The 26,155-nt window shown below is 44.0% G+C and overlaps 1 protein-coding gene across 1 annotated transcript in view; it reads left to right on the top strand.

Annotated features, from left to right (window-relative positions):
- The first annotated feature begins 139 nt into the window (after positions 1–139).
- Positions 140–26,155, top strand: part of NSUN2 (NOP2/Sun RNA methyltransferase 2) — a 48,045-nt gene continuing 22,029 nt past the window's right edge. The window contains exons 1-11 of the mRNA XM_075921501.1: positions 140–572; positions 767–924; positions 5,019–5,123; positions 7,143–7,248; positions 8,889–8,960; positions 10,166–10,250; positions 11,179–11,371; positions 14,291–14,365; positions 19,634–19,764; positions 21,842–21,915; positions 25,712–25,842. Coding sequence (XP_075777616.1) covers positions 159–572; positions 767–924; positions 5,019–5,123; positions 7,143–7,248; positions 8,889–8,960; positions 10,166–10,250; positions 11,179–11,371; positions 14,291–14,365; positions 19,634–19,764; positions 21,842–21,915; positions 25,712–25,842 — 1,544 coding nt within the window. The 5' untranslated portion in view covers positions 140–158. The remainder of the gene's footprint in view (positions 573–766; positions 925–5,018; positions 5,124–7,142; positions 7,249–8,888; positions 8,961–10,165; positions 10,251–11,178; positions 11,372–14,290; positions 14,366–19,633; positions 19,765–21,841; positions 21,916–25,711; positions 25,843–26,155) is intronic.

Raw genomic sequence — 26,155 nt, forward strand, 5'->3', positions numbered from 1 at the left:
ACTGATTGCTTGGAGGGGCTGGGCTGGCTGCTGTTCCGATCAGCCCGTACAAAAATGAGAGCGCGGGCGGAGCCCTGACGCTGTTTCGTCCTGCTGGCGGCACACAGGTGCCCGTGCAGAGCCTGCCCCGACACGCGCAAGCCCCACGCTATGAACCAATGGCTCTCAAGTGCCACACAGATGCTAGGAAGACCCCGAGTCATGAATACAACGTCGAGTCCCTCTGCTGGCGGGCTCGGTGGAGGAGGCCGATTGAACAGTTGTGCTCGTGCTGCGGGCGCGTACTCAGGCAGCCCAAGGGGGGGGGCGGGGCTTTCCATGCGGTGCAGTCAGCGAGCAAGGACCCCGCGCAAGCGCAAAGGCCCGCGAGCCTGGGTACAGCGCGCCGCGTGACAAGAGGAGTAACGGCCGCTCTTGGAGCCCGAGCGAAGAGCGTCGCGGGAGCAGCTGCCGGCTTCGTGCGGCTCGTGGGCGCGATGGGCCGCAGGCAGCGCAACCGCCAGAGGCAGCAGCAGCAGCAGCAGCGCCGCGAGCGGGGAGGCGGCGGGGACGGGTCGGGCGGGGACCAAGCGGTGAGCAGCGTCCGGCGGGGTGGAGTCGATGGCGCCGTGGGCCGCGCGCCTGTTGTTGTCCCGGGCGCATGGGCTGCTCGGCCCCCTCGGGGCTCCCGCGTCAGTGCCCCGCGCAGGAGGCCCGGGGGCGGCACGGGCCTGTCTGCGCCCCCGCCCCGCGCTGTGTCTGACCCCCCGCCCGCCGCCTCTTGCAGGGCTGGGAAGGAGGCTACCCCGAAATCGTCAAGGAGAACGCGCTGTTCGAGCGCTACTACCGGGAGCTGCGGATCGTGCCCGAGGGCGAGTGGGAGCCGTTCATGGCGGCGCTGAGGGAGCCGCTGCCCGCAACCCTGCGCATCACTGGCTACAAGAGGTGAGAGCGGCCAGGGCTGGATTACCCAATAGGCAGACTAAGTATGTGCTTAGGGCACCAGCAAAGGAGGGGCACCAAAAAAAAAAAAGAAATTTGACAGTATAGTATAGTTTTTATTTTGAATTACATATGGGGGGGGGAGGCACCATAATCTTTTCAGTGCTTAGGGCCTCTAAAGGTCTTAATCCGGCCCTGAGAGTGGCCTTGGGGGGGGAGCATGCACTCCATGCTCAATAGCCGCCCTGTGCTGGGACTCCTGCCTGGAGAGGTGCCCTGTGAGGCAGGGAGTCCGGTTTTGTCATGGCAGTATGTTCATCTGGCATGATTTGTAACTAGTTTAATAGATCAAGCCTTGCAGGGTTATACATGTCTACACGCGGATGTGGATATTGGCATTGGTATCCACCCATCTGCAAGGCTCTATTCCCAAGAGACATTGTGGTCAATAGGATTGTGGTCCTCCTGCCACTCCTGGGAGCCAGTGCCCTGTGCCAGCGGCGCCTCCTGACAGTGAACTGTGCTCCACCCATCGATAAGTCTTTTTTGAGGTCGTACAGCTCTGTTGGCAGTGGGACAGTGAGCTGTATTGCCGCACTGCCTGGAGAAGCTGCCGAGTGTCAAATGTGGGGCATTGGCTCCTGGGAGCCACAGGATCACATTCCTCTTGGGGATAGAACCCTGCAGATCAGCAGATACCAATGTCTGTTCATGGATATTTGCATGTGCAGATAGACATTTGTATCTGTGCAGGGCTCTATTCACCTGTAGAGTATAAATAGCAATGATGGCATCAGGTTCATGGTCCTCTGCAATTCATCCATCCTCTACTTTAGTAATGAGCAGCCTAGGCTAGTGAGTGGCCCTCCTTCATCTCAGTGGGCCACAAGATTGTCGTAACCAAGATAGTCTCCTAGGGTAGGTTAGTTTTGCTAACTGCATATGCCTACCTGGAATTTGTGGGGTGTGTCAATTGAACTGCAGCAGTGCTTTGAATAGATGCAGAGGCAGTGTAGCGCTGTCATAGTCAATGTTGTGTGTAATCAGCAGGCACCTCGCTTCATGTGCCTTTGCATTAGGGATGTGTAAGTGTAACCGGATACACGGTTAACTGATGAGCCTGGGCTCACTGGTTAACGTTCATGGTTATGCATTATACATAGGCTCCTGGTACAGAGCCAACTTTCCTCTTCACCCCAGGCAGCTTCTGATACAGAGGCAGCATCAGGAGGCAGAAAGAGGCAGGAGCCCATATGCATGCATGGGGAGATGGTTTAAAAGCTAGTTCCCCGCACACATCAGCTCCCTACAAGCTGACTCCTACCCTGTGTATAACTGCTGAAATGTTCAGCTATTACGTGGTTATTTAATTTATGCATTTTAAATCTCTACTTTAAATCATATTACTTTAGTAGTATCAATAGGAAAAAACTAAGTTGATGGAAACTAGTGGAATCTGGGAATTGTGTATGTGGGCAATGGTAAACAAAATATCTCCTGGACCATGCAGAACCTCAATGGTCTACATAAAGCCTGCAGGTTATTCACCACTGTTTTAGTTCCTGATTGCACATCCCCAGACCAGTTCCCCCTAGGGATGTTATATTTAGATTAATGAGCTAGTCGAATAGTCAATGCAATTTGCATCGACTATTTGATTAGTTGATAAGGGCACCTCTACTTTTGAAGTGTAGCAACACCCCAAGCGCTGCTATTCTTCAAAGGCAAAACTGCCGCGGAGAGCACTGGGTCTGCTGCAGATCAAGGCTGCATGCGGTATTTCAAAGTAGTAGACCCGGGCTCAACACACTGTCACTTTGAAACGCCATGTGCAGCTTGGGCCAGCTGGGGACTCTACACCGTGCTGCTGCTTTGACGCACTCCTCCCTCCCCCCAGCCTCTTTCTGATAAGGGCAGCAAGGGGGGGAAGCAACTAGTCGTTCACATCCCTAGTGCCCCCAGAAACAGCAATAGTAACATAAAATTGCACTAGTGAACATAGCACTTCAACCAACGGGAAGAGCAAAGTGAAACGGAAATCAGCTTCATTGTGTTACTACAACTGATGGCGAGGAGTCCTGTGGCACCTTATAGACTAACTGAAGTGTAGGAGCATAAGCTTTCGTGGGCAAAGACCCACTTTGTCAGATGCATGTAGTGGAAATTTCCAGAGTCAGGTATAAATATGCAGGCCAGAATCAGGCTGGAGATGACAAGGTGGATCCAATCAGGGAGGATGAGGCCCACTTCTAGTAGCTGATCCGGAGGTGTGAATTCCAAGAGAGGAGAAGCTGCTTTTGTAGTTAGCAAGGCATTCCATGTCTTTGTTTTATCCAGAGTTGATTGTGTCAAACTTGAAGATGAACTGTAGCTCAGCAGTTTCTCTTTGAAGTCTGGTCCTGAAGTTTTTTTGCTGCAGGGTGGCTACCTTTAGATGTACAATTGTGTGTCCAGGGAGATTGAAGTGTTCCCCTACAGGTTTTTGTATGTTGCCATTCCTAATATCTGATTTGTGTCCATTGATTCTTTTACGTAGGGACTGTCCAGTTTGGCCGATGTATATGGCAGTGGGGCATTGTTGGCACATGATGGCATATATTACGTTAGTAGCTGTGCAGGAGAATGAACCAGTGACAATATGGCTGATCTGGTTAGGTCCTGTGATGGTGTTGCTGGTGTATATATGTGGGCAGAGTTGGCACCGAGGTTTGTTGCATGGATTGGTTCCTGAGTTAGAGTTATTATGGTGCGGTGTGTAGTTGCTGGTGAGAATATGCTTCAGGTTGGTGGGTTGTCTGTGGGCAAGGACTGGTTACCCCTCTGATACAACTGATGGGCAAACAGTATATGCAGGACTATCAGCAAAAGTATGATCTTGCTTTTTAAAGTGGGGAGGATAAAATCTTGATACAGGCAGTCCCCGACTTACGCGGATCCGACTTATGTCGACACCCGTGTCCTCCGGGGCGAGAAAAGCTTCTCCCGGTCTCCCTGGTCTGCTGGGGAGGTCCAGCAAAGGCGCTGGACCCCCCCAGCAGACCAGGGATACCCGAGCAAAGCCGCCCAGGCGGCGGGACTCCTGCCGCCTGGGCGGCTTTGCTCCTGGCCCCGTGGTCTGCTGGGGAGGTCCAGTGGCTTTGTTGGACCCCCCCCAGCAGACTAGGGGGACAGGAGCAAAGCCTTGGAGCACGCCCGCAGTGGAACAGCCCGGGCGTGCTTGGGCTGTCCCGCTGCGGGCGTGCTCAGCGGCTTTGCTCCTGTCCCCCTGGTCTGCTGGGGCGGGGGTGCAGCCCCTGGGGTAGAGCAGCTGGGGGCTGCCGGGTTGGTCCCGCAGCGCCGCTCCGGACCAACCCGGCAGCACCCCAGTTGCTCTGCCCCAGGCGTCCTGATTCAGCCGCTGCTGGTCAGTTTCAGCAGTGGCTGAATCAGGATGCCTGAGGCAGAGCAGCTGGGGTGCTGCTGGGTTGCTCCAGTAGTGCCGAGGAGCCGCGCTATTGGAGCAACCCAGCAGCACCCCAGCTGCTCTGCCCCAGGCGTCCCGAAGTCACCCGCTGCTGAAACTGACCAGCGGCTGACTACAGGAAGCCCGAGGCAGAGTTGCTCTGCCCCAGGTTCCTGGAATCAGCCACTGATCAGTTTCAGCAGCAGCTGACTTGGGGACGCCTGGGTTTCTTAAGTTGAATCTGTATGTAAGTCAGAACTGGCATCCAGATTCAGCCGCGGTTGAAACTGATCAGTTTCAGCAGTGGCTGACGCCAGTTCCGACTTACATACAGATTCAACTTAAGAACAAACCTACAGTCCCTATCTTGTATGTAACCCGGGGACTGCCTGTAGTAGAAGATAGCTACCAAACAGAAATAGGAGAGAATTGATAATAAAATGAGGTAATTGGTCTGTTTTCCCTGTTTATGGATATCATAAATATGTTTTGGGTCAATACTGGTTACTTGCTTTCTGGACCATGAGTGATTCAGAACGTTGTGGAGTTGGTATATTCAGTCCTTGAGGAGAGTGTTAAGCTCAGAACAGTTATGTTTTATTGCGCTTTTCAAATCAATCATTTTTAAATCACAAATGTTTTGTTCTTTTTGTAGCCATGCAAAAGAAATTCTCCACTGCCTGAAGAACAAGTATTTCAAGGAGTTGCAGGACCTGGTGGTAGATGGGCAAAAAATCGAAATGCCACAACCACTAACGTGGTAAGAAAACTAAGACACTTTGTAAACTCAGAGTATGTTGTTTCAGTCATTTAGCTTGCTCTCTTTTTTACCTTATAACTAACATATATTAGTAGAAATGTACTGGTTTTACAGTTGAATCCTGGATTTGGATAATATTTTTTTTTTTTCTTGGAAGATACCCAATGGCTAATCAAATCTTAACTGTGTATAGCTAGTCACCTTTTTAGCATTATAGAGAGATTTTTTTTATATGTATTATCAGGACTCGACAAATACACTCACCCGCTCGCCCGTGGCAAGTAGGTTTTACCAGCTGGCGAGTGCAGGGGCGGACTGGACCAGTGGGCCGTTGTGACTACGGGTGGCAGCTCGGCTCTGGCCACATGTCCCTGGGAGCTGGCTGCGGCGTGCGGCGCAGTCAGGCCCCACCCCGCCACGCCGGCCCCAGTCCTGCCAGGGCTCCAGCCCCTTCACATTGCTGCCTGTTCCTTGCACTGCCCCTAGACCCTGATCCCTCTGCTCGTCCCATTCCCCGTGCCTCCACCGCACCCTGCTCCCCCGATCCCTGCATCCCTCTGTGCCTCCCATTCCCCGTGCCACCCCTGTACACCCCCACTTTTCCCTGCACCCCTCTGGCTCTGTGCTGTCCCTGCACCCCCTGTGGGTCGGGAGTGAGGGGTGCTTGTCCAGCCCCTCCCTATGGACAGGGCAGGGAAAAGGCTGCTGCAACCCAGCAGCAGTGAAAGGGGGAGTTCACCTGAAGCGCCTTTGCCTTTATGGAAAAAAACAAATTAATATGCTATTTGCTATTTATAGGACTAAAAAGGGGGAGGGGAGAGCTGCCAAAAAATGTTTTGCCTGGGGCAGCAAAAAACCTAGAGCTGACCCTGGAGGAGGGGAAGGGACTGGGCTGGGGGGAGGAGAAGAGAGAGGAGGGGAAAAATATGGGAAATGGGCTTGTGCTGAGGGGAGAGAAGGGGAGGAGATCAAGAGGAGAAGGAGAGGGAAGGCACCAAGGGACGGGTGGTGTCAGTGGGAGGGGGGAACAGGGTGATGCTAGGAGAGGGTAAGGGCACTGGGGGCTAGAGGGCGGACGGGGAGGTGCTGGAAGAAGGCTTGAAAGAAGGGGTGGGCATGAGGAAGGAGGGGATGGAGCACGTCATGTGTGAGCAAGTCAGGTGTGAGGGCACGGGGCATGAGGGGAACGGGGGCAGAGGGTGGTGAGGGGGTGGGTATCAGGGAAAAAGAGGGCAAAGGGGGCAGGGGCAGGGGCAGTGAGGAAAGGGGGAGGCACCAGGAGGATGCAGGTGCCAGGGGATTCTGGGGGTGAAGCAGAAGGGCAGACATTTGCAGGGGAGGGACCAGCACCAGAGGAGAGAGGCAGGACAGGTTTGTAGAGGGAGGTGTTAGGAGTGGGGATGAGGAGGGGTAGCTCACACGAGCAGAGTGGGGTTACTGGAGGAGTGGGCACAGGGGGGAGAGAAGGGCTGGTGAAGGGGGACAGGTCTCAGGAAGGCTGAGGGCAGTGAGAAGGGCAGGAGTCAAGACAGCAGAGGAGGGTGATGGGTTGGGGGGCAGCAGGCACCAGGGGAGCTGATGGACCAAGGGGAGGAGACATGGCAGCAGAGGGAAAAGGTAAAGGTTTATAAGATATTTATTAATAACTTGGGTGATATTTATTAGTAACTTATTAGTAATTACTGTTTTTATTCTTATTACGAATTTATGCCATTAAAAAAACACTTTTTTGGGGGGTGGGTGCCGAGTTCCTTTTTTGTCTGGCGAGTAGGGTTTTCCATAATTTGTCGAGCCCTGCATATTATAACTTTCTTGATGCCAGGCTGCTCAGTCGTAGTGGTTTTGGTAGCTATTTCTCCATCACATTTTAATACCTACAATTAAGTTTTTTGTAGAATTAATTTTTTTGTATCACATATATCTGCTAGTAAAAGGGAAAAACCACATGTTTATTTGTAATTTGAGGTTGGATTAGTTTGTGGTGAGTTGCACTGTGTATCTGGGTCTCTCTTTTATCAGGTATCCAGAAGAGCTAGCATGGCACACTAACTTGAGCAGAAAAATCTTGCGGAAGTCACCACAGCTGGAAAAGTTTCATCAGTTTCTGGTTAGCGAGACAGAATGTGTAAGATCTTCTTTTAAAAATTAAATGTTACAAATACATGATTTGTGTTCAAAGCTGACTTTCTTTTTTCAGTCAGAATGCTTTTTATGGGCAAGTGAAGACTTGTCTATGTATTAAAGTGCTCTGGAGGCATCTCCTTTGTAAAGCCTTAACATGCTATACTTTAACTGCTCCATATAGTTAAAAGTTCTGATGCACCTAGCTTGTGTTAATGCCAGCAGAATCTACATGGGACAGTTAATATGAACTAAGCACTTTAGAGTGTCAGCAGCTAGTGACTGCTTGGTCTATAATTAGAGCTTCTGTTTTGCGGGGGTGGGGGGAGGTTATTGGTGATTGGCCATGTCAAAGTTAGGGATGTAAAATGCTGGGTAATCAGTCAACCAGTTAAACAATTGAAGGTGGGGGCACTGCTCCAGCACAGCTGGGCTGCAGTGCCCCCATCTGCTCACTGCAGCAGGGCTGTAGTGGTTCCCCTGTCATGGGCAGGGGGATGCTCTGGGCAGGCTAGTATCCTTACCCGTTATGGTAGTTCCCTGCCCATGGTGGGCCCTCTTGTGCAGCCTCACTGCCTGTGGCACATGAGGAGGAGGACCCGCTCCAGGATGATGCTTACTGGTTAACCATTCATATCAGTAGTCAAACCTGGCTGACTTCAAGGAGGATGAGGATGGATTTACTAGTTCTGAGTTTTGTATAAAAAGATTTAGATATTTTGGCAAGAGGACTTACAGTAGAGCACAAAGGGCAGCAACCAGATTGGAGAAGGTTTAAGAGGGAATTGAAGAGGAGCTCAGGACTGGGATTGTGCACAGCAGATTGTAGTTCTGGAAGTTTAGTAGTAGAAGGGAGATAGAACAGTAGTGGGATAAATAAGTGGGTGAAGGGTGGGATTTAAGATTGGAGAGACTGAGGCATGTATAAATTGTGAGGTGAAGGAGGCAGAGGAAAGTAGTAAGGGTATGTCTGCACTTGCTCCCTAGTTCAAATTAGGGATGCAAATGTAGCTGACCGAAATTGCTAATGAAGCGGGGATTTAAATAGCCCGTGCTTCATTAGTATAATCTCGCCCGTGCGCTATTCCGCTCGCCAGCTGATTCGAATCAGGAAGTGCGCTCTGGGTTGCGTTAGTTAGTGCATTAAATGAGGAGTAATGTTAGTTCAAACCAAAGGGTTTGATTCGAACTAATGCGTCCCGGAGCGCACTTCCTGGTTCGAATCAGCTGGCGAGCGGAATAGCATGCCGGCAAGATTATGCTAATGAAGCGTGGGATATTTAAATCCCCGCTTCATTAGCAATTTCGGTCAGCTATATTTGCATCCCTAGTTCGAACTAGGGAGTAAGTGTAGATGTACTCTAAGGAACTGAGGCGTGAGTGTGAAAGAGGTATGGGGTCATTGTAGCAAGTGGAGTGGCTAGTGGAGGAGAGCAAAAGAGAAACTTTCTGCATCTGTGACAGGAGGGAAAATGGTTTGGGTGGGGAAGGTAGGTTGAGGGAAGATGGAAAGTTGCATGGTGTTTTGTCATACTGGCTTTTTCAATGTAAATTTGTTCATACAGCACTGTTAATGTTTTTGTGAAGTGACTCACATATGTATAAGATCTAATAGATACTACATGCGTGTACATTTTATTTTAGGGAAACATTAGTCGTCAAGAAGCTGTCAGTATGATTCCTCCTCTGTTGCTTAACGTTAATCCTCATCATAAGGTAATCTTTAACATGGGAATTGGAACTCTTATAGGAAAAATAAGAAAATTACAAACTCCATAATATTTGTATTGATGTTTTATTCATGAAGACAGACCATGTATTCTGCATGCAGAGGTTAGCAAAGACTGTATGTTCCAGTTCATGTGTATTGAAAAACAAGAACAGATTTTCAACTGTGTGCTTAAAGTTTAATCAGATGATTGCCACCGCTCTTCAAAATATTTTATCTTCAAAATTCAACAGTATTCATATATATTTTCCCCTTTCTTTTCTGGGAGTGTCTCTGTTTATGATACTGAATCACCTTTTGCAAGCTCTCCATTCCATTATGACCATGAGCTGTTTAGGAGCACTGTTTTGTTTTGCTTTGTTTGGAGTGTTATCAACACCACAAGATGTGTGAATCAAGCCAGCGTGATTGGTCATTATAGTTCAGGTTGATTGCCAGTTATCTAACTTGTTTATAAAGTTAGATCAAGATACTTCTCCTATGTTTGTTCATGGATCTGTAACTGGTTATAAGATATGGAATAAACAATAGGAAAAATAGCTTTCAGAATGGAAAGCACTGGAACCAGTGCTGATTATCATTCATATATGATCTGGGAAAAGGAGTAACGAGGTGACAGAATTTCAAATGATACACAACTACTCAAGATGGTTCCACCCAAAGCAAACCCAGAAGTGTTACAAGTGTTACAAAACTTGGTGATAGGACAGCAAAATAACAGATGAAATTAGATGTTGACAATTGCAAAGCATTAGAAAACATAATGCTAACTAAACATAAAATGACGGAGTTTAAATTAGCTGTCAACACTCAGGCAAGAGATCTGGGTATCCTTGTGGACAGATCTTTGAAAACATACGCTCAATGTGCAGCGGCAGTCAAAAAACCAAACAGAATAGTGGGATTCATTAGTAAAGGGATAAATAAAGACACGGGAAATATTATATTGCCTCTCTCTAAATCTGTGGTAGTGTAGACGTAGTCTGATCTTATGCATACATGCTCAAAACAAGGGTAACTCATCTGAGAAACAGCTAGAATGGAGTGTTTCATGTCCTATTTTTGAACTTGCTATTTTATGCCTGAAAAATATTATTTATTTTTGCAAGAAATTATAGTTTAAAATCAAAACTACTGAATATGTTTGACAAATCTTGAAATATTTTACTGTTTTAAAATTTTGTATTGATAGATTCTAGATATGTGTGCTGCACCTGGATCTAAGACTGCACAGCTCATTGAAATGTTGCATGCAGACATGAATGTTCCTTTCCCAGGTAAGTCTGTCAGGACTACTTCAAGCTTCTGAAGTTTTAGATTTTCAACATTTTTATTATAAAAGATCATTTTCAACTATTACACATATATAACAAAACTAGTTTTGTGCTTAAATTCCACAAGTAGTAAAGAGCGGTTGGAGAGGTGTTCAGCATGTAATACGTTTTAAGCTTGTGTTTTTAAAGCTTGATTATACTATCAGCTTCTACTTCATGAGCTAACAGTTGGCTTCTGAAAGCATTTGCAGATTGCCTTTAAAACTCTTTGCCTCATGAGAGAAGTTAGTGGATTCCATACTTGTGTAGGTTGAGGTAACAGTAAATGTGATCAGAGATTAATTTTAAGTGAGTGTGAATTCAATAGACTATATCTTGAGAATTTTTGTTCTAGTGCTCTCATTAGATATTATGTTAGTTGTGTGTTCTTCCTTCTAAGAATAGTCTGTTTACCATTAGTCTGCTTTAACTTCAGAATCCTTTTTACTTCCTTTGAAATGGCTGCAAAAAATACCGTGTATTATTTTCAGCAGAGCAGTTTTGTCCTTTTCTTCAGGTATCAGTATAATCTCTGCAGTAAAGCTCCACTAACTCTGGACGAGATGCAGAAGAACTGTTATTTTGTTTTCATTGCATAGTGCCAAGATTTATCCCTTCTAATTTCACAAAACACTCCCAAGTTCCAAATTTTTGAAATATGGCTTAAAAATTATGACTGTAAAATAGTCATCTTCAAACAATTTATGCAATCTGAACAGAAGATAGTAAACTATATTTTTAAAATATAATTATTTAATAGTAAAGCCATTCTTCAGCTTCTGGGATAGAGATGTTTTGCTGAATATTTGTTGGTTAATGTATGAACACCTGAAGTTGAATGCAAAACACAGCTATTTCCAGTTAACTTGTATATTTTATTTTATGTTCCCAGAGGGATTTGTAATTGCCAATGATGTTGACAACAAGCGCTGCTATTTGCTGGTTCATCAGGCTAAGAGGTTAAGCAGTCCGTGCATCATGGTGGTAAATCACGATGCTTCCAGCATCCCTACTCTACAGATAGACATTAAAGGAAGAAAAGAGGCCCTCTTCTATGATAGGATTTTATGTGATGTTCCCTGCAGGTATATTGCATTTATTTTTTAATACACAGATTCATTTTGCTATTTATAATATAATAGTTTTTTTGTTATTAATTTGTTCCTTTGTTTTTTCTGCCAAGAAAGGTAGCATTCATCGTGATTTTTCAAAACAGTCTTTGTCTCCTTTTGCATCAAATAAGCTAGAATTCTTTATCTAAAGATAAGTGATCTTTTTGCCGCACTCTAGGCTCTCCTTAATTTCCATTAGCCAATAGACTAAGTTTGTCTTCTGAACCTTTAAATCAAGAATGGCAGGGAATATAGAGAGCATATATATGTGATCTCACACTTCCTAGATCGGGGTGGGATAAAGGGCCTCGGTGGGTCAGACCCGGCCCACTGAAGCCCTGCCCCTCCCCTCGTCCCTAGGCCCAGGGGCGGCAGGAAGTGTGCAAAGTCTCCTCTTGCCCTGCAAGGAGTGCACAGTGCTTAGAAACACTGCGTTCCTGGCAGGGCAGGAGGAGATTTCGTGCATTCCCCCCACCTCCAAGCCCTGATTGGTCTGAGAGCAGGGAGAGTGTGTGAAGTCTCCTCCTGTCCTGCAAGGGGCGCTGTGCTTCTAAGCACCGCACGCTCCTTGCAGGACAAGGGCAGGGTGGGAGGAGGCTTCCCGTGCTCCCCCTACACCCAGGCCAATCAGGGCTTTGGGGTGGGGGAAGCTCATGAAATCTCCTCCCGCCTTGCAAGGGGCTCAGCACTTAATGTCAACCACTAGTTCCTGCTCAGCTAGTGGTTTACTCTAAATGTGACGATCCCTACAGGACAGGGACGGGGAGCAAGAGACTTCATGTGTTCCCCTTCCCCAAGCCTTGCTTGACCTGTGGGCAGCAGGGAGAGTACACAAAGTCTCCTCCCACTGCCAGGGGCACTGGTACCTAGAGGGTTCTCTTTATGGAGAGCAAAGACTGCACGCTCCCCCATCCCAGACCAATTGGTCTGTGGGTGAGTAGGGTTACCAGAAGGTTTCAAGAAAATACCGGACACGCTTGACTCAGATCGGGGTCGGAGGGGCACTGGCTGGGAAGGGAGCAGGGGGGAGCAGGGCTGATTGGGGATGGGGAATTGACTGGCTGAAAGGGGGTTGGAAGGAGCATGTCTGGCCAGGGGAAAACAAGCTGCGGGGGAGCGGAGCTGGATGGGAGTGGGGGCGGGGGAACCGGCAGGGAGTAGGGCTGGCCCGGGCACACGCAGATCCCAGGGTGCTGCCCGTCTTGCTCACGGTCCTGGCGGGCACACAGGCAAGTCCAACCCCAGGGATTCCATCCTGCCCCAGACACACCCTCTCCTCTCTATTGTGTAGTTGCATATTGCCTGGCTGGTAGACACGCTCATGCAGTGTCTATCAGCCAGGCAGTATGCAACTACGTACTGATACTCATGATCAGGGCTCGACAATCTATTGAATCTACTCACTCGTGGCAAGTAGATTTCAGCCCGGTGCCCCGTTTTCCGGGGGCACGCGCAGTGCGGGGCTGGCGAGCAGCTTTCGACACGGTTCGTCAAGCCCTGCTCACGATAATAATAAAACCTCCTTAATTAGAAAATACTGGACATTTATATGTCCATTATTTTCTCAATTTGTTTCCCAGACAGAAAGCTCAAATATTCTACTGTCCGGTTCAAAACCGGACACCTGGCAACCTTATGGGCGAGGAAGCACAAAAGTGTCCTGACCCCACCTCTTCAACGTGAAGCCCGCCCCTTCCAGGGTAGCCAGGGGCCACTTCAGAAATTTTTTAAGTGGCCCCTGGTTAAAAATTATTGCCCACCTCTGTTCTAGATTTTATTTAATTCCTAAACTGCTGAGTTAATGAAAACAATAATCATATTAAAAGCAAATACAATCTTATACACTAATACTGCATCTGAAATAAGATAGATTGTCTAAATAACTATTGAGCACTACTAAATGGTGCACTAATCTTAATTTTTTGTAGTTGAAACAAGTCATACAAGCATAGGCGGGTTTTTATTTCTTTCAGGGCTTAAAAATGCAATTCTGTTCTGAAAAGGAACTCTTTCTGAAAATGGCATTGTAGGATTCCTAGTTCCTGTATCGATCACTTCCATTTCCAGTCTACCTAATTTACAAGTACAATTTTTTTTACCCCAGCTTTCTGGAAATTTAGCTTGGAATTTGAGTCAGTATTTTTCCTAGTTCATGCATCATCAGGAAAAAAAGTTAAAGGAAATTAATGGAATTCAAAGAGATGCTGTCAACAAAAAAATATGTACATGATTTATTCTGTATTGTTATCGCCTTTGCCTATGAAAAGGAAACATTTTAACAATGCAGTGTAGTAGCCACTGTTTATTGATTTTCATTATCCAAGAAATGCAAAAAAGTAAATCACCTGATTGTTTATGGTCTCTTAATTTCAAGTTTTTAGTGGGGCAGTGTTTCTTTCAAATACTGCAAAGATATTTTGAACACTTTCTGGAAAAGTCTGTTAGAATTTTTTTTTTCTCTGTATATGTATAAAAATAAATTTCCTGCAAGACGACAGAGTGATGTCATCAGTGTGTGCACCAGACTTGAGATGTCCAAAGTGCAGCTTTCTGGCTTAAAGGCAGACATCACCAGTTATTGCCAAGGCAGGATAGTCCAGGCTCTCCTACACTAGAGTGCTGTCAAAACATGCTATTTCAGTTTAGTGGGTATTCTGGGTGATAACTGTGACTGTTGTTTCACAATTGGCTGATATTAGAAGCTGAGATGTGATCTGCTGGGGTGGGGGGTTAATATTCTCTTGATATGAATTGCCAGTGGTTAGTATCAAAATAGATTGTCTCTTCCTGGTTTAAAATACCATTTTTGGATTTACTTAGTTTTCAGAATATAGTTAAATGTCTATCAGAAAATCTTTTATTTATGAATTAACATATCAACTTCTGTTGCAGTGGAGATGGAACTATGAGAAAAAACATTGATGTGTGGAAAAAATGGACAACTCAAAATAGCCTGCAGTTACATGGGTAAAATTGCATATTATAATTGCTTTGTTTGTGGAAATAGTAACGGTTTTACAAAGAGAACCAAAAAAGTGCCATCGTGGCTTAACAACCAGGTAAAAGAAGCAGTGACAGATAAAAAGATATCTTTTAAAAACTGGAAGTCAAATCCTAGTGAGGAAAATAGAAGGGACCATAAATTTTGTCAAATTAAGTGTAAAAAGATAATAAGAAAAGCCAAAAAGGAGTTTAAAGAACAGCTAGCCAAAAAGTAATAATAAAATGTTTAAGTACATCAGAAGCAGGAAACCGTCTAAACAACCAGTGGGGCCCTTGGACAATCGAGATGCTAAAGCAGCACTTAATGATGATAAAGTCATAGCGGAGAAGGTAAATGAATTCTTTGTTTCGGTCGTCATGGCTGAGGCTATTGGGGAAATTCCCAAACCTGAGCCATTCTGTTTAGGTAACAAATCTGAGGAATTGTTCCACTTTGAGTTGTCATTAGAGGAAGTTTTTGAACGAATTCATAAACTTAACAATAACAAGTCACCGGTACCAGATTGCATTCACCCAAGAGTTCTGAAAGAACTCAAAAGTGAAATTGCAGAACTGTTAACTGTGGTTTGTAACCTATCCTTTTAATTGGCTTCTGTACCTAGTGATTGGAAGATAGCTAACTGATGCCAATATTTAAAAAGGCTCTAGAGGTGATCCTGGCAGTTACAGACTGGTAAGTCTAATGTCAATACTGGGCAAATTAGTTGAAACTATAGCGAAGAATAAAATTGTCAGACACATAGATGAATGTAATTTGTTGGGGGAAAGTCAACATTGTTTCTATAAAGGAAAATCATGCCTTGCTAATCTGCTAGAGTTCTTTGAGGAGATCAACAAGCATGTGGACAAGGGGGATCAGGTGGATATAATATACTTAGATTTCCAGAAAGCCTTTGACAGGGTCCCTCACCAAAGGCTCTTAAGTAAAGTAAATTGTCATGGGATAAGAGGGAAGGTCCTTTTGTGGATTGATAACTGGTTGAAAGACAGGAAGCAAAGGATAGGAACAAACGGTAAGTTTTCCAAGTGGAGAGAGGTAACTAGTGGAGTCCCCCAACAAGCTGTCATGGGACCAGTCCTATTCAACTTATTTATAAATGATCTAGAGAAATGAGTAAACAGTGAAGTGGCAAAATTTGCAGATGGTACTAAACTGCTCAAGATAGTTAAGAACAAAGCAGACTGTGAAGAGCTTCAAAAAGATCTCACCAAACTAATTGGGCAACAAAATGGCAAATTAAATGTAATGTTGATAAATGTAAAGTAATGCACATTGGAAAAAATAATCCCAACTATATATGCAATATGATGGGGACTAATTTGGCTACAGCTACTCAAGAGAAAGATCTTGGAGTCATTGTGGATAGTTCTCTGAAAACATCCACTCAGTGTGCAGCGGCAATCAAAAAAGCAAATAGAACGTTAGGAATAATTTAAAAAGAGAGAGAGAGAATAAGACAGAAAATATCTTATTGTCTCTATATAAAAGCATGGTACACCCCATCTTGAATACTGCATACAGATGTGGTCGCCTCATCTAAAAAAAAAATACTGGCATTGGAAAAGATTCAGAAAAGGGCAACAAAACAGATTAGGGGTTTAGAACGGGTCCTATATGAAGAACGGATCCTATATGAAGAGACTTGGACTTTTCAGCTTAGAAAAGAGGAGACTAAGGGGAGAATAAAATAGACGTCTATAAAATTATGAAAGTGGAAAAAGTAAATAAGGAAAAGGTATTTACTTATACCCACAATATAAGAGTTAGGAGTCACCAAATGAAATTAATAGGCAGCAGGTTTAAAACAAAGAAAATGACGGTTTTCTTCACTCAGCACACAGTCAACCTGTGGAACTCCTTGCCAGAGGATGCGGTGAAGGCTAGAGCTTTAACAGGGTTAAAAAAAGAGCTAGATTCATGGAGTTTAGGTGTATCAATGACTTTTAGCTAGGATAGGTAGGAATGGTATCCCTAGCCTCTGTTTCTCTGGAGGTGGGGTGACGGAGGGATTATGTAAGGATTACCTGTTGTGATTCCTCCCTCTGGGGCATCTGGTATTGGGCCACTGTTGGCAGGCAGGATACTGGTCTTGATGGACCTTTGGTCTGACCCAGTATGGCATTCTTATGGTCTTATAGAAATTATGAAATGTCCCCTTTCCTTTCCCTGGCAAACAGCTAATTTCCTTGTATTTTCCCCTGATAATCATCCAAATCTGGGATAGGGATGTAAGCGACTAGTTGACTATCCCATAAGCATGAGCTTATGGGATAGTCAACTAGTGATGTGACTAGTCGCTTCCCCTCCGCTTGCTGCCTCTATCAGAGGAAGCAAAAGCCAGTGCTAGGGGGAGCTGGCTTAAAAGCCGATTTCCCCCCAGCACCATCTCCACGGGGGACAGGACAGGTAGAGAGACAGTTGGAAACAGCATGAGCGGGGACTGAAGCAGTCTCTGCTTGCACCGGTTCTACTGCAATTCAGCCTTTGAAATGTACAATTTCAAAAGCAGAAGCCCTGTAGGGAGCATGTGGCCAGAGTCCCCCACTGGCCCTGTGCTCCCGGCGAAGTTTCTGCTTTTGAACTGTAGCAAGAGTCCACCAGGGCTCTTGCTACAGTTCAAAGGCGGAAGCTCCCTCATTGATTAATTGAATAGTGGATGGAAATCCCATTGGCTATTCGATTAGCTAATTAATCTAAATTTAACATCCCTAATTTGGGTAGCATTTGTATTGTTTTAGAGTTTTATGAAAACTGAAATAACTAGAGCCCTTCTGTTTACAACCATGAAAAACACATAGGCTGTGTCTACATTGGCAAGATTTTGCGCAAAAGCGGCCGCTTTTGTGCAAAATCTTGCCGCCTGTCTACACTGACCGCGAGTATTTGCGCAAGAACACTGATGTTCTACTGTATGAAATCAGTGCTTCTTGCGCAAATACTCTGACGCTCCTGCTCAGGGATTAGTCCTCTTGCTCAAGTGTTCTTGCGCAAGAGGCCAGTGTAAACAGGTAACATCAATTTCTTGCGCAAGAAAGCCCGATGGCTAAAATAGCCATCGGAGCTTTCTTGCGCAAGAGAGCATCTATGCTGGCACGGATGCTTTTGCTCAAAAGCAAATCTTTTGCCCAAAGGCACATGCCAGTATAAACGCGCTCTTGTGCAAATACTTTTAATGGAAAAACTCTTCCGTTAAAAGTATTTGCTCAAAATCATACCAATGTAGACGCAGGCATAGAGAACTAAGAAATCTGATCTCCCCGAGAATAACTAGCTTTTGTAGCTCGGGGCTTCTGCTTTCCATTGGGCTCTAGCTGCTTGTCCTGGTGGGTTTAGGGAGTGATTGGACTTCCACTGCAGGAGCCACTCCTGAAGCCAAGTTCATACCCCCACCAACCTTCCCTGGGCTATAAGAAGCAACATGGCTGTACTGCCTTCACAGCCCAGCTCTGAAGGCAGCAATCCCCACCAACAGCAACGCAGAAGGAAGGATACAGTCTTGCAACCTGTCCCCACAGTAGCTTTGCAACCCTTTATACTCCTCTTTTGATTGGTGACCCCCACTTCTACAATACCATGACATTTCAGATTTAAAGATCTGAAACTGAAATTGACTTTTAAAAATCTTGTGACCGTGAAATTGACCAATATGAAATTGCTAGGTCTATACAAATAACTAATGCTAAGGCATGGAATCCATTGCGAGGGTGCTGCTAGCACTGGGGGCATAGTGAGCAACTTACCTCCTTTCCAACTACAGTAAAACTACAGTGGTCCGGCATCCAATGGTCTGGCACTCCTGATGGTCCGGCACCATCTGGAACCCGGAAGTGCTCCGGGCAGTTGGACAATTGGAGCTGCTCTGCCCCCAGCTTTCCCGATTCAGCCACTGCTGAAACTGACCAGCGACTGACTCAGGGAAGCCGGGGGCAGAGCAGCTCTGCCCTGGGCTTCCCGGAGTCAGCCACTAGTCAGTTTCAGCAGTGGCTGACTCGGGGAAGTCTGGGTCAGAGCGGCTGGGGTGCTGCCAGGTTGGTCCCTTAGCACTGCCTCTCGGTGCTGCGGGACGAACCCGGCAGAACCCCAGCTGCTCTGCCCCAGACTTCCCCAAGTCAGCTGCTGCTGAAATTGACCAGTGGCTGACTCCGGGAAGCCCGGGTTGGTCCTGCAGAACTGAGGGGCGCATCCCCGCACTCCATCCTAGACCCCTCATAGCCCCCCCTTCCGATAGTCCGGCATATTTGATAATCTGGCACCCCCTGGGTCCTAAAGGTGCCAGATTATCGGAAGTTTACTGTATGTGGCAAGTGCTGCAGGAATGATCATGCAAGCCTAAAGTGTCAGTGTCCACTTTGTACATTGAAAAATAACATATGAATATTGGTGAAATCTTCCTAATGAATATGAATAAAAGATTGGCCCTGACCTTGTCTTACAAATAATCCGTATGAGTTCTTGGCTATTGTAATGCATCAAACATGGATGTTAGTTTAACCCTGTAGTTTGGTGGGTAAAGGGTTTATGTGAATTCTGTAATTAAATTAATCTTATTTTTGTAAATTGCTATTTTTTAGAAAAAGAGATTATAGAAATCTTATTTAAAAATTAATTTTACTAAATCTCTCAGTGTATATATGGTTTTATATGTGAACTATCTTTTTGTTGTACAGATTTATATATGCTACTTTCCAACAGTGCAGGTGTTTTCCCAATTTTTTTTTTTAATTCTATGGATTGCAAATTGCTTAGTATAGATTAAGTTCTTTTAAAATTAAATGGTTTTTAATATACCTAAGAGAGTGTGTTTGAAATAAAATAGTTTATTAGATTCATTTTAGAGACAGAATTGTATTTTGGATGCACCCCTCTGTCCAGGATATTTTATTGTATGATATGTGTTTTTTCTAGTACAACAATAGCCAGACTGTGTTGTATATGTTGCTGCTAGTGCTTTTCAGACTTTTAATTTTAATGCCTGAATTCCTGAACAATAGGGGGATTGTGGGTAAGATAAATGACATTCAGATATTATGGTAATAGGCACGTTCAATAGAGGAGTAAGGAAATAAAGCACTGTTGTGTGTCCTGTTTTAGTACCTGATTTAATATAGATAGAATGTCTGTAAGTTTTCCCTGAGGTTTCAAGTAGGCTTCAGCTGTAACAGACTGTTGTGTACAAGGAACTCCTGCTGGTCCCTGAATGGTAACTCTACAGATAATCATTTTTCTTTTAGATTGCAGTTAAGGATTGCAACCCGGGGTGTAGAACAGCTGGCAGAAGGTGGTAGGATGGTCTATTCTACATGTTCATTGAATCCTGTTGAGAATGAAGCTGTGATAGCATCCCTTCTGGAAAAAAGTGAAGGTAAGGAAATGAGTTACCTTGGCTGAATATTTACTGAATAATACATTAAAATTGTTTCATGGTGATGGGGGAGATGTGCACATTACAATGCCAAGTATGAGTGTAGTATAAATGAGAGAGTCCTCTTAGGTGAATGTCAGTAATAAAAGTTCTCTAGACTAAGGGTGTGTCTAGACTACAGAGTTTTGTCAACAAAAGTGGACTTTTGTCGACAAAACTATACCTGCGTCCACACTACCGCTGAGTTCTGTCGACATAACGTCGACAGAACTCAGCAGTTTTGTCGACGCTGGTAAACCTCATTTTACGAGGCATAACACCTTCTGTCGACAGATTTTCTGTCGACAGAAGGTGTTATTGAATGTAAACTGTCCTTTGCGTCTACACTACCATGTCGACAAAGCAGCTTGCTTTGTCGACAGAACTCAATGTAGTCTAGACGCTCTTTGTCAACAGAAGTTTTGTCGACAGTATCTGTCGACAAAACTTCTGTCGACAGAAGCCTGTAGTCTAGACGTACCCTAGATGTGCCATTTTAACACAACAAGTACTCCATACAGAACCCCACCTTAAAGTTGGCTGCCATTGACTGCTTTTGCTGGATGGAACCCATATTGTCTTGTGATAAAGCTAAGCCTGGCTTTAGGGAACGTGCTTGGGCAGCACTGTCAGGCTGCTATGGAAGAGTACAGAATTGGGGTAGTAGCTTGTTTAAAAAGCAAAGATGTAGGTAAAATAATTTTCACTAGGGGTGTAAGTGTATCCTTTTAAATGGGTAACCAGTTACCCAAATGGTTACATGCCAGCTCCCCAGGAGCAGGGAGTCAAGCAGGGACCAGAACATGCAGGAAACGGACTTAAAAGCCAGCTCCTTGCATACACCAGCTCCCTGGGAGGCAACTGCTGTCCCACACTGCTGCCTCTGTATCGGAGGCTGCAGCATGGGGGCAGCAACCAGCTCCCCAGGAGAGGAGCTGGCAGCTGAGTGTGCACTGGCTGCTGGCCTAAACCTAGGGAGCCAGTGTGTGACTGTGTAACCACTAAAAATTTTAGCGGCTACAGTAATGACCGTTTTTTAACATCCCCAATTTTCACACTCTATTGGTCCCCCAACATAGGGTGGGAAGAAAATCAGATGCAGCAGTAGTTGGTAGTAAATACGTTAGGACTGTTTGAGGGATGTTACCAAATATCAAGGAATGGCACTATCTAATGGGCAAGTATGTTCTAGTGGCTTCTTCCTTGGGGCTGGTAGTTATAAGGTCTGGATTCTATTGCTGAGTCTGCGGACATCCTTTGTGTTCTTGACTAAAACACTTGATATCTCTGGTGTTTATTCCATGGGTAGACTTTCCCATGCAGTTTTTATAAACTATATTAGCCACACTATACCCACTCCAAGCAAAGGACTTTTCTGGCTGAATCAGCTAACTGCACATTTGAAAATTATTTCCAGTAATTTTGAATGTCTGTCTTTACTGAAGCTTAAATCAAGGGATTTACTGTATGTGGAGTTATTCTAATAGTTGTGATTAACTTCAAATGGAGTTGCTTTGGAAAAAAAGGATTCCCCATGTTAGTTTTTAGATGTTTACAATCATGTTTTTCTGCTTTAAGATTTTTATCTCTTTACTGTGTGGAATACTTGTGCAAGCAAGAAAGGGTGGCTGCTTGATTGACAAAGGAGAGAAAACTAACAAAAGTGCTGCAAAATGAACAGATGCAAATAAACTGAAAATCAGTAAAACCTTTTTCTGTTCTTTCATTTATAGCAAATTTGAGTTACAGTAATTTAATAATAATAAAAACAGTAATGTGATCTTTTTTGAATGAGTGATATTCAGGTATTAAAGGAATAATAGAAAATATTTTATTCATGTTTAGGCTATTTTAAGCACTTTACAAAGTAATCAGCTAACTGCTGAAAATTAGTGTTTGTTGAAGGACTGTTATGGTGTATAATTTTATAGAAAACAATGTTTGAAGGAAAGGATACTTAGAAGTACACCTCTAAGCATTTTCCCTAAAGTTTATATTTTCAAGAACACTTATTTCTTTTGCATATTTGGCTTTCTAGGTGCCTTAGAACTAGCTGATGTCTCTTCTGAGTTGCCAGGCTTGAAGTGGATGCCAGGGATTAAACAATGGAAGGTACTCAGAAGATACCTCTGTAAAGATACATATCATAGTCCCAGTCTTGATGAATTGCTTGGTACCCACACAGTTTTAGGGCTCTCGCCCTCCTACCTTCTCTCTTTGGGTACTCAGGAAGTAAGGGACACAACTTTACTTACCTGTGGGCTTCAGACTCTATTCCTCTGTGGACTCAGGGTTAACAGCCATTCCTGGTGGACTCAGGGCTCTCTGTGGCCATTTATCAGTGAAAGAGCCTTATATCCTTAACTTCTGTTAACAGTCACCAAAACAGAAAATACACACTAACCACACAGTGCTTACCATTCCAATAAAGGCAGACAAACTTCTTGATGACGAGTTAAAATTAGATTGTCCGGGGCTCTAGTTTCTGTACAGTATGTTCAGCATGTTGTTCCTGGAACTTCCCTTTGGACCCCAATTTATATAGTTAAAACTTGTCGTATCTAGCTACACTTCAACCCAGAGGAAGGAAACTTTTTGGAATGAGGCTCACGTATCTGCATGGATATGGTGGGCAATGCATACTAACAAAATTGGGGGCTGGGATGCATGAGGGGTTGAAGGCTGGCTGGAGGTGAGAGTTCTGCGATGGGGCCAGGGATGAGGACTTGGGCTATAGGAGGGTGCTCCAGGCTTGGGGTCTGAGGGATTCTTTGGCCAGGAGTGGGAGGCTTGGGTGCAGGCTCTGGCTGGATTTTATTTCAAAAACTGCTCAGAAGCAGCAGCGCATGTCCCCTCTAGTTCTTACATGGAGGCACAGCCAGGTGGCTCTGTACACTGCCCTGTCTAAAAATGCTGCCCTGCAGCTCACATTGTTCATGGGTCCTGGAGTCCCTTGGCTGCCCCTATGTACAAATCAGAAGGGGGACATGCTGCTGCTGCTTCTAGAAGCCAAGTGGAGTGGCACAGGTCCCCAGCCCTGCTCCTTGATGGAAGTTTGAGGGCTGGATTTAAAGGTGTGATAGGCTGAACATGTCCTGCAGGTCATAGTTTCCCACTCCTGCTATAACCAGTCATTTCAAGCTAAAGTGCAACAAAATAATAATTTTTTAACCAATCGTACCCCACCACCTTAATTGAGATACATTTTGCTAAATTAGTTATGTAACAGACAGGAACAATTAAATAACAGAAACCACAAAGATAAGGACCAGAGAAGTAGGGACCATAAATGCCAAACTGTGGAGAAGTATAGATTTCAGAATCACAACAGTTGATAAGGGGGTTCTTTCTAGACAGAATGTTACCAAATGACGCTTTCTTTAAACATTTTAAGCTCATTTCTTCATCTGGTGATGGTGGGTACCATTAGGACAGGAATCAACAACCCAATACTACATTGTTTTGGTGCAGTTTGTATGGGAAGTGAGGATGTGACTCTCCATCTTCTCTCATGGGTGCTGTTTCTCACTCTGGCTGCTGCTTTTACTGCAGAAAAAGGCCCCAGACCTTATAAATTTGGGTGTAAAATCAGGCAGGAATTTAGAGAGTTCTAAAATTGAGCTAAAAATATTCCATTTTGTTGATAATGCTAAAAAGTTACAATCTGTCAAAAGAAGCCACCTTGCTCCTTTACCATTCATTTTTAGCTGCTGGAACACTCCAGCAAGTCACCTGTCCTTGAGACTCTGTAGCTGACTGAATATTTATGAAAAATGGTCAAGAAGTGGAAGGTCCTTCAGACTTACGGAAATACTCTTTCAGCAGAAAGCAAATGTAGAAGGTTGCTTTAAGTTTGTTGCTCTTCTGACACTGAAGGCTGAACCTTAAAATGTATGCCTGTATTGTAAATACAAATGGTAATGAATGGTATTTGGAATCTTACAATTTAAGTACACACTTTTTGAAATTTCATGTGAAATAAAATCTGTTTGCAGAGTCATTAGCAAAACAGACCTACCTACAAATGAAGGTGATGCTAAAAAAACAAAAACAAAAAACAAGTAAATACTAAAACAAACATCTTGTTTTAGTATTTACCTCAAAGGATCCTACCAAATTAAATGTATTTATGGGTAGAATGTGGGTGGGGAGCACGATTCCATTTGTTTTAGGAATCTCCAGCTTGACAATAAATGGAAAGGATTTCAAGTAGCATCCATTGTTGTACTCAGATAGCAAAGCACAAAGTGAAAAGCCTTTGCTTGAGTGGAATTCATGCTTTACTTTTTAAATGGACAAAAATATAGGGTTTACACACACACTGCTCCAGGCAGGACACACAATGTCTAAAAATAATGTTAACTGATGCACTGCATTTCTGTGATAATTTATGCTAAAAGTTGGTCGTGGGATAAAAAATCTTCCTCAAAACATTAAGATGTATATTCAGAATAAAACACAAACACCATGCAGAGACATACTGGCAGATTTACTTCTCTGGAACCCGTGTCTTCTACTTGAGAATGTGTGTTAAGCCTTATGTTAGTGTGTTTGCATGTTGTGAAAACAGCAGTAAAGATTAACTACAAGACTTCTATTAAATTCCTGGTTTTCATTGTATGTAAGCGTTTCAGTGGTAAAAATTTGGGAAAATTAATGCTTGGTTTTTTCCCAAAGGTATAACCAGCATTCTTCAAAATTACAATCTTTGTGATGGCTTTTAAGTTAGCTGATCATTATTCCAGGGAAGAGAACATATCTTATTCAAAGATACGCTTTACAATTCCAATACACCAATATGTATAGAACTCTCTCAGGCCAAAGTTATGAAGTTCAGCAGAAGTTCCCGTATGCTATTTTTGCTGTGATGTATGTAGGCATTCCTTAGTATTTCCATGGCTATTTTCTTTCTGATTATGTCAGAACACCATGCTGAAGGAGACCCCATCATGGTGAAGTTAGGATGTGGACCTGAGAATGAAAATGTGTTGTGATAAATGTTTTCATAGAGTGAAGACGGGAAGGGACCAGTAGATCCATCCCGTTTGACCTCTTATGTAACACCATAGAATTTCATCGAAGTACTCTTGCACTGAGTCCTATAATTTGTATAAAGCAGGGTTTCCCAACCTATGGGTCGTGACCCAAATATGGGCCACTATTATATTTCAAAAGGGTCACCAAGTGTCTCCCCAGGTGGCTCTGCCCCTTCTCCTCCTGTTTTTGAATTACCTTGGGTCACCAAGTTTTCCTGAATTGTCAAAATGGGTCCCCATCTGGAAAAGATTGGGAACTGCTGGTATAAAGTATATCTTCAAGAAAAACAGGTTTTGTACAAAGCTAAATAAAAAATGTCCGAATTTTGTAAGTTGAAACTTCATGTGATAATCTTGACAATTCTTTAAGTGTGACTGAAATTTAGTACAAGCTATTATTACTTCTGTTATAACAGAGTAATATAAAACCATCAATACTCTATGCACACAATGTAGGTATGGTTTCATTCTATTGTTTCATTGTCTTTCCATCGCTTTTGATATTGTCAGAAGTACAAATATGCAGTAAATTCAGCAGACTAGTGCTACACCTTTTTGTCTGAAAATAATCATACGAGTCAGGAAAATGTTACCATTCTTATAAAAATGTTGACTTGATAATTTTGCACTAATAGACGTACAAATTTACTCAGACTATAACATTACCAGTTAAGATTCCTATAGGGATTTTGCATTTCCTGCCTTTTTGATGTGACTGTGTATCTGTTCCATTTGCATGTTAACAAGTAACTTAACATCAAATTTTAATTCTAAGTGGACAACTGGCACTAGTAATCTTGGTACGGCAGTTTTTAATTGTTTCCCGATGCAGAATTGCAGGCTGAAACACCATTGTCCCATTTCCCATTCAGGTAATGCTAAAAGATGGACAGTGGTTTGAATCCTGGAAGGACGTGCCTGCTAACAGGCAGACCCAAATTCGTCCCACTATGTTCCCAATAGAAGATGAAGAAAAACTAAAAGCACTGAATCTGGAGCGTTGGTAAGTTTTTTCAGAGTGGTTTAAAGTGACAGGGAAACTTGATGTCTGGATTTTATGATGGCGGAAAGATACTTTGCAGTGACAAATAAATGTTAGGAATGAATATTGAGCTAGATCAGAATTTAAGTGGCTAGGCTACAGTGTTCATTATAAGCATTGGTAACTGAATAATATGATTAGAACCCTAAAATAAGGTAGTAAGAGGTAATTATAGGTTGATTTCAAGGAAAATTCTATATGATGAGAACATAAGGACAAATTCTGGCTTCATATACAATAAGTGTATACAGGGCATGGTCAATGCTGTATAACA

This window comes from Pelodiscus sinensis, chromosome 2 (assembly GCF_049634645.1).
Source record: "Pelodiscus sinensis isolate JC-2024 chromosome 2, ASM4963464v1, whole genome shotgun sequence".
Lineage (NCBI taxonomy): Eukaryota > Metazoa > Chordata > Testudines > Trionychidae > Pelodiscus > Pelodiscus sinensis.